Source organism: Puma concolor, chromosome A1 (genome assembly GCF_028749965.1).
Source record: "Puma concolor isolate L17-30 chromosome A1, mPumCon1.1.hap2, whole genome shotgun sequence".
NCBI classification, from domain to species: domain Eukaryota; kingdom Metazoa; phylum Chordata; class Mammalia; order Carnivora; family Felidae; genus Puma; species Puma concolor.
The window spans coordinates 82,980,604-82,992,931 of record NC_141667.1 but is presented as its reverse complement, the minus strand read 5'-3'; the positions used below and the strand labels follow the sequence as shown (position 1 = coordinate 82,992,931).

The 12,328-nt window shown below is 36.4% G+C and overlaps 1 protein-coding gene across 2 annotated transcripts in view; it reads left to right on the top strand.

Moving 5' to 3' along the window:
* ARSK (arylsulfatase family member K) overlaps positions 1-12,040 on the top strand; it is a 46,264-nt gene extending 34,224 nt beyond the window's left edge. For both annotated transcript variants that reach the window (XM_025924628.2, XM_086695667.1), the window contains exons 6-8: positions 949-1,173; positions 9,181-9,405; positions 11,168-12,040. In XM_025924628.2, the coding sequence (XP_025780413.2) occupies positions 949-1,173; positions 9,181-9,405; positions 11,168-11,469 (752 nt within the window). In that variant the 3' untranslated portion in view covers positions 11,470-12,040. The remainder of the gene's footprint in view (positions 1-948; positions 1,174-9,180; positions 9,406-11,167) is intronic.
* Positions 12,041-12,328: the final 288 nt, after the last annotated feature.

The following is a 12,328-nucleotide window of genomic DNA, read 5'->3' as shown; positions in this document are numbered from 1 at the left end:
GGGGTGGGGAATGGGGGCAAAGGAGACCAATTAGGAAGCCATTACAGTTGTCCAGTTGAAAGATCCTGATGGTCTGTATTCGGTAAATAACTCCATAGAGCAGTGGGTCTCAGTTCTGACTGGACTTCAAAATCACCTGTGGATTTTGTTTTTAATAATACAGACCCCTGTAGGCCAGATTCAGGAACTGTCAAAAGCAGGAGGATTACTCCCTGGACTATGCCTTACTGCAATTCTCTTAATTACAATGAAGAGGAGAGGGGGCACCTGGGTGGCTCAGTCGGTTAAGCATCTGACTTTGGTCCAGGTCATGATTTCATGGTTCGTTGAGTTTGAGTCCCACATCCTTCTCCCCCTCCCTTCCTCTACCCCTTGTGGGATTCTCTCTCTCTCTCTCTCTCTCTCTCTCTCTCAAAAAACAGTGATCTATGATTAAGAGGACACTAATAGACAGGGACTAGTCACAGGAATTTTACTGTCCAGTTATTCCCTATCCAAGAATATGCTAAGTCTGACCTGCAAATTGGGGGTTTCGAGAAAGGGTAGCAGGGAGGAGTTCTGATTTCCCACTGGGCAGAAATTGTGGAGTGGCGGTAACATCAGTCCTTTCATTGTCTGGGACATGTGCAGTGCTGACATCTAGAGTTGTTTCTCTTTTTTCATCCAAGTCACTAAGGGGGAAAAAAGTGCCCAATCTCTGACAGAAACATAGAAAGCAAGCCAGCATAATCTCCAGATAAAGAATCTTATTCTATTGGTTCTATATTTTCTCCTTCCTCTCTCTAGTCTGTCAGCTGAGGAGCAGGAACATGAAACTTGGCATAACTTACTAGATGACACTCAGATGTTAAGAATTATCCTAACAAACTCCTGCAAGTTAGGGTTGTTATAAACTTACTGTGATAAGACACAAACTGAAAGCTAACTAAGACTTGATTTGTATTGTAGGAGAAATTATTTTAGCTCTTCACCAGTTAGACCTTCTTCAGAAAACTATTGTCATATACACCTCAGACCACGGAGAACTGGCCATGGAACATCGTCAGTTTTATAAAATGAGTATGTATGAAGCTAGTGCTCATGTTCCACTGTTGATAATGGGACCAAGAATTAAGGCCAACCTACAAGTATCAAATGTGGTTTCTCTTGTGGATATTTACCCTACTATGCTTGGTAAGTAACACAATTCTGTAAATATTTATTTGTAATGATATTGGAAAATGATTAAGCAAAAATACAGGCTTTGCTGACTTGTTCATAATCTTGAGCAATTTTAAGTGAGTCAAATCCACATCTAAAAAATGAGGATAATACTTCTCAGGATCCTGTAACCTTCATACTCTACAGTTATGTTTCCCTTTAAAAGATTCACAATCAGGACATGACTATACAGTAGGCACCAAAGATATTCAGGTTCATAACTTTATAGATATGATTTGTGTATCATTTGATTCTCTACCACTACCTCTCAAAAGTATAAGCATTTCCCTTCTGGATTATTCCATCCACTTTGAAACTACTAATTTTGTACAGTATTATAGAAAAGTCTCTTAATTCTAATGTATGCACATATTTCTCCTCAGAATCTTTAGATTGTTCTGTGCTATGTGCTTTACTAGCTTCTTAATGTCTATAAGCATAATGATAGATCAAGAACAGCAACATTTGGATAGAGGTAGTTAACAGTTTTTGTGAAGATAACAGAACAACACCATCATCAAATTCAGAGGAAATTATATAGAACTGTTAGTCTCTTCTAATTTAGCAGAGTACTTTAAATTAAATAACATTTAAATACTGAAATTCTTCTAAGGCACCATCAATTGCAAAAAGTACCATCTATTTATAAATAGATTTTGGTGAAAGAAAAAGATAACACAACATATGTTTAATATGTATATATCAAAATGTGAAAGAAACATATATCTGGAAAGCAAAGACAGAAGAAAAGTTCTTTTTTTCTCCTTCCTTCTGGTACAGAGTATTTCCCTTCATTTAAGTAAACGCTACTCCAGGGTCTTAAATTTTACAGTTGTTTTCATCGTTTTCTTTTCTCTTTTATTTCACATCACTTCTTGTATCTGAACACACTTCTTTGTTGTCCTTTTGTCTGGTGATATTTTTAATCTCTTCAGTTTCTTAGTTGTCATTTGCTGGCTCCCCTTTATCCCAAAGCAATTATCACACTTAGTCATATCTCTGCCACTTTCTTGCTCTATCAGTTTTCAGGCAACCCTTATTACTTGCTCATTTCTGTTTTGATAAGAAATGTATGTATGATTATGTATATTTGTGTCTGTCTTTTTATCATCTTTATAGTTTTGTGAATATGTGCTTCTTGATGGTGACATCTTTATAGTTTCCTCCTCTAGTTTTCTCTCCTGCAGAGGTCTCCCCACCCCACTTCCAAATTTGCCTTCTCTGTTTTCTTGAAGTACAGTGATCAAAAGTCCAAATGATTATGAAAGGTTGGGATGATTCGTTATCAGTGTTCCCTCAATATGTTTCATAGTGATATTTGACATTTTGTTTGTCTTTTGGACTCTAGCAGTTCAATAGACCATTGTGCATAGGAAACTATCTGCAGTGAGTCTTAATCTATGCTTAGTCACTCTATCATCCAATATATTAGTTGGTTAATATGCTTTTCTTAATTCAATTTTCTTTAAACATTCTTTTACATTTGCCTACAGCACAAATTTTCTACTTTATAATTTTGATACACCATTATTACTACCTGCCATTTCATGCATCATAGAAGTTAGAAGTCATCTGCAAGATTTCACAATGTATTTACCTAACAGATTATATAAGAAAACACTAAATAAAGTTGGTTAGAATGAGGGAATTTATTACCCACTTAGAGGAACACCTGCCTATCCCTGGCTACTTTGTATTGCATGACAATAAGCATTTCCAAAACCAAACATTCCAGGAAACTCCTTGCATTCATTCCTTCCCTACTCTTCTGGAAATTATGTAAGTTCTCTCTGATTGCAAGCTTTTTCCCTACTATTTGTCAGTTAGTACAGATTTTTAAAACTTACAGTTCTGTGTAGATTTTTACTTATTTTTATCTTTTACTGATTCTTCGTGATAGACTTCTTCTGAATCACATTTCCCTACAGAATATATTTTATTAACAGCATTTAGATCATGTGTTGATTAGACCTGCCCAACTAGAGTAAAGGAAGTGAAGGCAAAAATCAGTGTCTAATTCTAAAGTGGAAATTAACATCTTAAGGCTTGGCACAGTTTATAATATGTGTCATTACAAATATTTTTATTATCAAAAGGGAAAAGTTACATTTATGTGGTTGAGACAGGAAGGAGAATATCTGTGTATGTGTCTTTTTATATAAAACACTGAAACATCCTACGGACTGGATGTTAGCCAGAGATAAGGTAGAAAGAGAATGAAGCATAGATGTACAGGAAGAATCTTATGTTGGAGCCAGGAAACAACATGGCAACATTAGCATTTATCTAAGATTAACCTTTTTACAAATGATAAAAGGTTAATATTTATAGAGCTCTTACAAATCTATAGGAAAAGAGAAATACCCTACTAAAAATTGACCAAAAGATATAAACAAACAACTCACAATAGAAGATACACAAATGGCCAAGATACTTTAAAGATTCAAATTTGGTAGAAAAATATTAAAACGAAAAGATATCAATTTTCTTTCACATATAGAGTTTGCAAAGTTTAAAAAGAATTAAAAAATCTTATTTTGGAAATAAGCCTTCTCTTATTCTGCTTTTGTGAGTATAAACTGGCACAGATTTTCTGGAGGCAATGTGGCATTATGTTCCAAATTACTCAGAGATGTGCATACTTTTTGACCTAAAAATTCCAATTTTAGAAAATAACCTATAACTATATACAAAGATTTATCGGGGCACCTGGGTGGTTCACTTGGTTAATCAATCGACTCTTGGTTTCAGCTCAGATCATGATCTCACAGTCATGGGATGAAGCCCCATGGGGGGCTCCAGTGGCAGCACAGAGCCTGCTTGGGATTCTCTCTCTCCCTCTCTCTCTGCCCCTCCTCCACTCATGTAGATGCTCTCTCTCCCAAAATAAATAAATATCAAAAAATAGTAAAATAAAATTTAAAAAATTAAAATGAAATTGGTCAGGGCTAGAAGAGTTTAAAGCTACCTCAGTGAGAATTAACTTAAGAATTAGATTTGTGGGGACAGTAAATTCTATTTCACCTCTGCTTAATAAATAATATACACAAATTGGAATAACGTATCTACAAGTCACTTCTTATTTTGTGATTCTGCTAACCAATTAGGAGTTTACAATAGATACAAGACAATCTATTCTTAGGATTCGAAAAGCCCTCACTTTATTAGCTTAACCATAGCTGTATTATCTTGCATGAATCTAAATTACACACAGAGTATGGGATTAAATTTTTAGATCAAAGCCTCAAGCCAGACATCCTCTTCCCTTCCAGTCTATTGGATCTCATAAATATCATATAAAAGTTGGTGATTCAAAAAACCTCAGATAGGATATTCAATAGGAAAAACCAGCTGGGTTTCCTGTTTTAATAAACCTACCTTACTATGAAGAGGCTGTTCAAATTTAAGAGGCTACAATGCTTTTATTAAAAAGTCTGAATATACAAATAGTTTTTAAAAGGTATTTAATGACACCTGAAACTAATATTGCACTCTATGTTAACTAGCTGGAATTTAAATTAAAACTTGGAAAAATATAAAAGTTACTTTAAAAGAGGTTTTTTCTTTTCTATAAAATGATATTTTATGATAAAGTGGGTATTCTCAGTGTGTTTATCTTAGTAGGTGCTTTGTGGTATACTCTCACATTATCATTTTCTAATACTGGCAGAAAAGTGCCATTTTTATGGACAAGAAGTCTTTATACTATTAAAGTTGATACCATTTCAGAGATTATTCTTTAAAAATTACTCCCCCAATATTATCTTCTCTAATAACCTAGTACCAACATCTTTTGGCTCAGTTAGAAATGAAAGTAAATTAAAATTGTTTTAACTTTAAACTTATTTTCATGTGAATTTTTTTCTTTTAATAGTTGATCTTTTTTGTAAAACACCTGCCTTCCTCTCATATGAAAGATAAATCCATGTTTTTTGGATTGTGAAAATATAATTATATAAAAATGCGCTTGTGTTTGAAAGAATACTTAATTGCTAAGGATTCAAACTGTAAACCCGTCCTTGTTACAAGATCTTAATGGAGGGTTGGGAGAAGCATTCTACACAGACCTTTTTTTTTTTTTTTTTAACCTAAAAAATATTGCAAAGTTGAATAACTACAGTAAAGTAAGACTTGTGTTGTAGTCCTGAAGAATCCAGAGATCCTGGAGTCAGACTGCCTAAATTCAAATCCCTCCTTTAGTGTTGGCCTGGAGCAAGTTACTTAATATCTGTGGTCTACAGTTTTCTTATCAATAAAATGTAAATAATAGTGGGTAATGCATAGCTTAGAACAATGACTGGGACACTGTAAACAATTAAATGTTAGACATTATCATCATTAGTATTTTTTATTCTTAGGTATGCCCTCAAAAATGTACATGGTTGGCATCATTGCCATACCAGTCTAAAACTTTATCTACTCATATGGTCAGGAAGATATATCGGGGCGCCTGGGTGGCTCAGTCGGTTAAACATCCAACTCTTGATTTCCACTCAGGTCATAATCTCATGGTCATGGGATCGAGCCCCTCATCCAGCTCCATGCTCAGTGCAGAGCCTGCTTGGGATTCTCTCTCTCCTCCTCTCTATGCCCGTCCTACATTCAAGTGTGCGTGCTCTCTCTCTCTCTCAAAATAAATAAATAAACTTAAAAATATATATATATATATATAATCTTATCTCTCTTCACTTTTAAGACACTTTATTAAGAATCCTGCACTTTTAATCTTTCTTATGCTACCAAGAAAGATGAAACTTACTAAAATGTAATCAGAACGACAGATTTGCTAGAAGAAAAAAAATTACGAAAAATAGTTTTAAGCAAAGATCAAAGAGCTTTTGGAAATGCAGTTTAAACTAAAGTGCTTTTGAGGAAACCATTAATATATGAGAAGTGAATACCCAGTTTCCTGAGGCACAGAAAAGTAAATAAATATGTATTTATTAAATACGGTGGATGTTTGATATGGCTTTTATTCTTCACCAGTTTACAAAGGTCTATTATACTACTACTAATAGATTGGAAATAATTCGCCATTCTCTCTTTCCTGGACTCCTACAGTAGCTTCCTGATGCCTACCTACCTCCTGCTCATACCACCTTCAGTCATTTCACCACGCAGTAGGCACCGTCAGACATGTCATGCTTCTACTCAGAATCCTCTACTGGCTTCCCATTTCACACAGAGTAAAATTCAAAATCTCTTACTGCGCTTGAGATTCTAACATGATATCTTCCCTCTCCTAACTCCTCTTTTACAATTTCATCCATCACTTAGACTCTGCTGCAGCCATTCAGGGCTCCTTGGTGTCTGGGGAATGAACTAAGCAGGTTCCTGCCTCAGGGTCTATACATATGCTATTCCCTGGGGGGTTGCTCTACCACCCCCATCCCCCACCCCACCCCCACCCCCAGATATCTTTAGGACTCAGCCTAGCCCTTCCTCAGGGTTTAAACGGCACCTCCTCAGAGAGGCTTCCCTGAACACACTATATAAAATAGCACCTGAACACATACTCGACATCCTTCTCTGTCTCCTTTCCTCTGCTTTCTTCTTCTTCATTGCACCTAGCACCATCTGACATGTTTATTTGTCTCACCATGTTAGAAGGTAAGCTCCAGGAGAGCTAACTGCTTTGTCCTCTGTTGTTTCCTTACACCTGGAATAGCACCTAGTTTATCAAATGAATTTAAAAAATATTTAAATGCACTCTTATCCCAGTTTACTACTGACTTCTCATAAACATAGGAGACCCATGTAAATTTTCTTAGTCTTACGAGCTTCTTTAGGAGAATTCAGCCTGGAATAAATCTGAAATAAAGTATTTCTTTTTTTTTTTTTTTTAACTTTATTTGAGAGAGAGCGAGAGCGTGCGCATGTGCACGCATGCGTGCGCACAGACACACACACACACGCATGCTTGCATCAGCGGAGGGGCAGAGAGAGAAAGAGAGGGAGAGAATCCCAAGCAGGCTCCACACTTAGCACAGAGCCCAACGTGGGGCTTGATCTCACGACCATGAGATCATGACCTGAGCTGAAATCAAGAGTCAGACGCTCAACCAACTGAGCCACCCAAGCACCCCTGAAACAAGGTATTTCTAAGTATCAAAGGTTATTAAAATGCTGAATACAGGGACTTCATGGGCCTAGGTATATGCCAGTTGGTCCTTGCTTTCCAATCATCTTCCAAGTCCTCTTCTGTTGCCTCCCAACGGCTGCCATGCAGACCAGCCTGACCCAGCCTGTTCCCTCGATACTTGGGTTCCTTACGGTAAGACCTCACAGTAGTAGCCTACTGTCTTGTAGCTCAAGTGAGTTTTATCTCAGGCTGTTCCTTTGTCTCATGCACATCCTCCTTAATGTCTTTGTTCCTTTTGTTTTTAACCAGTTATCTCTGATTTTTCTTTTTCTTTCTTACTTTCTTCCTCAAATAAATCCATAATTATGATTGGTTGGCAGAAGATCAGTACTTATAAAATGCCCCTCCCAAGGAAATGGAGGATACAGATTTTTAAATTACATCATATGTAAAACATGCACCTTCAGAAAATTTATACAGGTTTTTGTCTACTTCCTTATTCTCCTTTAATTAACCTATTTTTCCTCAAATACTTACAGTCAAGTTAATTTTCCTATTCAATTTTGCTTAACTCCTAGAATTGCAGATATATTACTTCCTATTTTTTATTGAAAATATTTAATTATACTTAAAAACCATGGAACATGGAAACTAGAAAAGGGGTGGAGAGGCAAGTACAAATCATTTTGGAACTGTCCCAAGTACCAGCCATAATTAATGGTAATTTTTCTATAGGAAAAAGACAGTTTGAGTTCCAAATACCTTAAGAGAAAGAGAGACACACAGAGCATGAGTGAGGGAGGGGCAGAGAGAGAATGAGACACAGAATCTGAAGAAGGCTCCAGGCTCTGAGCTGTCAGCACAGAGCCCAACACGGGGCTCGAACTCACCGACTATGAGATCATGACCTGAACCAAAGTCGGACGCTCAACCGACTGAGCCACCCAGATGCCCCAAAAAGACTTCTTTTTAAATTAGACATCTCTCATGCCTTATATATTTATACTTGATAAGGGAAAAATAAGTTATTTTTTCCTAAATCAGTATAATCCAGGATTTCCAACATATGTTCTGCAAAATACTAGCCCCTGAAGATGCTATATTATGTCATCAAATAACTTTGAGACACATGGCATGCCACTATTAAAGAGAGGGGTGCCTGGGTGGCTTAGTCGGTTAAGCGTCCAACTTCGGCTCAGGTCATGATCTCACAGTCCATGAGTTTGAGCCCCGCGTTGGGCTCTGTGCTGACAGCTCAGAGCCTGGAGCCTGTTTCAGATTCTGTGTCTCCCTCTCTCTCTGCCCCTCCCCTATTCATGCTCTGTCTCTCTCTGTCTCAAAAATAAATAAACGTTAAAAAAAAATTAAAAAAAAAAGGTTTATGAGATACATCAGCAATACATTTACATCTACAAAAAATTTACCTATTTGATTTTAATCCTTGTTTGTAAACATGTATGACTCCTAAGCCCCTTTTTCATATAGGTCTTATTAATATCTGGTAGAACAAATGTGAGAAGCAACTGTGATCATTTATCATTCGGAAATAAATGACTGATTAAATAATATCTGTTGAGGATTTCCTATCAGGCACTGTTCTCAGAATTTTACATAAGTATCACATTTACACCTAATATAAGCCTTTGAAGTACAGGTGTGATTATTATTCCCCTTTTACAAATGAGGAGATTGAGTTTTGGAGTGGTTAATATCATGCCCAAGGTCACATGGGTAGTGAAGTAAGCATTTACTTCAAATAGACCTACGCAGTCTATTTACAAAATCCATATATGGTCTTTTGTCTCTGCAACCTTTGATGATGTCATATGTGAATGTTTCAACTAATAACTAGTAAAAGAATAAGTTATTTTAAAATATTGTGTTATTTTGTTACATAGATATTGCTGGAGTTCCTCTGCCTCAGAACCTGAGTGGATACTCGTTGTTGCCATTATCATCAGAAACGTTTAAGAATGAACATGAATTCAGAAACCTACATCCACCCTGGATTCTAAGTGAATTCCATGGATGCAATGTGAATGCTTCCACCTACATGCTTCGGACTAACCAGTGGAAGTATATAGCATACTCTGATGGTACTTCAGTATTGCCTCAACTCTTTGGTAAATCTGTTGATATGTTTTTGTAAGTGTGGTATTATATGTAATGAGTTGACCTATACAGTGTTGTTCAAGAGATCTAGTAATCTTTAGTTAAATGCATAAATCTCTGCTGCTTTTTGTGGCAGGACAGTCTACAAATGGTTGCCCATTTGAGGTGAAGCTTCTTTGTAAGTCATCTGAATTCCACAGCAAGTGCCCTAAAACTTCTGATCTGAGTTTCAAGATTGAAACCACTGTTTTCTCTGATCAAGGGGTCTTCTCGGATTCATGCTTATCTGTCTCAAACAGTGGTCATCACCCTCTCATTATACCATGGTTTCAGCTATTCTGGAGAAATAACCCTTATGTGTTGTGGAGCCTGACATTCTACATCTATCATTTAATGTTTGCCTCAACTCTACAAGATGACACCATTATCCTTATTTTGTAGAGAAAACCAGGGGTTAAATGGACTCAGATACCAATGAAAAACCTCATAGCTAAGTGGCAGGGCTGGGATTTTAACCCAGGTCTAAGTTTCAAAATCCATGCTCCTTCCACTCCACAAAGATGCCTGCTAGCTTCACTACTCTATGAATTCATCTTAAAACAACATTATTAAATTAAGGCTTTACTCACCCTTCGCCCCCTTTTCACACAAAATACACCATTATTAATATTCTTTTCTCCCTAAGTTTCCTTTCCAGTTACAAATGTCAAAATTATTAATTCCAAATAATTCTTCAGGGACCAAACTGATTGGCCTATGCCTCTCCCCATAACTGTAAGAGCAGGAGATTCTCGGCTTCAAAAGGAAGTCCTTAAATTTTTATCCTGATGAGTCTTGGGCATGTCTTGCTCATTCATTGGCCATGTTCTGCAAAAAACAGATGTAACAGTCAAAGGATCAGTGAGTGAGCCTGCCTTTACTATATTCTCTGGGGTTTATTGACTGCTTTCCCTGACCAAAGAGGTGTCATCTGAAGTCACCTAACAAAGTCACAAATGTCATTAGGGCTCTTCTGGCAAATGCACTCAAATAGGCCCAGAGAGGTTTTTTCCTCAACATGTAATGTTCATTTATTATCTCAAGTAAATTGTCATAAGATCTTTGACTTGGTATTTTTCCAATTAGATCGGCATCCCAGTTATGGCTTCCTTTTACCTAGGTAAAAAGGATGTTTGTGTTCTGAAAATATTTATCATTATTTTCTTGATGGTAGCAGTTAAGATACATCATTATTTCCATGGCTATTTGCTCAGTGGACAGTATTGACAAATCTAACTTTCAAAAATCGGAGCACAAGAGATGCTAAAATATATAGAAAACCAGGAGTAAGTGAAGTTGGGAAAAATAGGCCTTGACCATAAAAAGAATTCTTATATCTGGCAAGTTTGGGACTGCTGAAATGGGACAATATAAGCATTACTATTTTTTTTTCTATGTATGTCAAAGTAAGCAAGGCATGAAAACCAGGAAGAATTAGGGCTAAGCCAGCTTACTAGTGATAAGAGTTTGACTTATTTCTGCCATTCAGGAATGGGTAAGAAAAAGATTGGGACAGTAGGATGGTGGTAGGAAGATAATCTGGACATGCATTTAGAGGAGTGTTTAACTTTTGGTATATTATTTTACCATTAATACTATCTTTCATCTTATACTAAAAGGAACTGAAAATAAAAATAAATTCAAATACATTATCTGTCATAGAGTAATGACATTCTAAAAAATGTTTCTGTAGCAGATAAATATTTTGACCAGTACTTAATTTTTTTCTTTCAGATCTTTCCTCGGATCCAGATGAACTAACAAATATTGCTACAAAATTTCCAGAGATTACTTATTCTTTGGATCAAAAGCTTCGTTCCATTATCAACTACCCTAAGGTTTCTGCTTCTGTCCACCGGTACAACAAAGAACAGTTTCTCAAGTGGAGACGAAGTGTAGGGCAAAACTATTCAAATGTTATAGGGAACCTCAGGTGGCATCAGGACTGGCTGAAAAAACCAAGGAAGTATGAAAGTGCAATTGATCAGTGGCTTAACACCCACTCTAATCCAAAAAAAAATCTGAACAAAAGTTAGAAAATAATGTTCTAGAGCAACATACGGAGATATGCTAAGAGATCGTCATTAATTTTTATGTCTGTTCTAATACTTACTGATTTTTGGTTACTTTTAAAGAATGTATTCTATTTTAGGGGCACCTGGGTGGCTCAGTCGGCTAAGCGTCCGACTTTGGCTCAGGTCGTGATCTCGCGATCTGTGGATTCAAGCCCCACATCAAGGCTCTGTGCTGACAGCTCGGAGCCTGGAGCCTGCTTCGGATTCTGTGTCTCCCTCTCTCTCCCCTCGCCCTCTCATGTGCGTGCTCTCTCTCTCTCTCTCTCTCTCTCAAAAATAAATAAACATTAAAAAAATTTTAAGAATGCATTCTATTTTAAAATAAAATACTAACCATTATAGAATTATATATTTTCAAAAATTATTACTATCCAGACTTCATTCTTAACAACTTTTAACAACTTAATGGAGGTATTAAAAAGATGGAAGCAAGTAGTATAATATAAAGTTATGTTCCTGCGAATAATATGGAATATAGAGTATCTTAACAATTAGAATTACTTACAAACCATTAAATAGTTATCTATGAGTATCTGATGGTGTCTGATGAGTTATTTGTATCTGATGGGACACAGACCATTTAGATGTATGTGGTGGGAGTATTTAGAGTATTTGGTGGGACACAGATCTTGGATATGGCTGACTTTATTACTGTTTGTTTTTTTTAATAGGTAATATATACACAAGGTAAAAGTTTTAAAAGGCACAGAAGAGTTAACAATGAGCATGAAGTCTTTCCCAGGTCCCCTTCCCGGGGCAACTACTGTAATCATCTTCCTAAGTATCCTTTTAGAGACAAACCATACATCCATAAACAAAC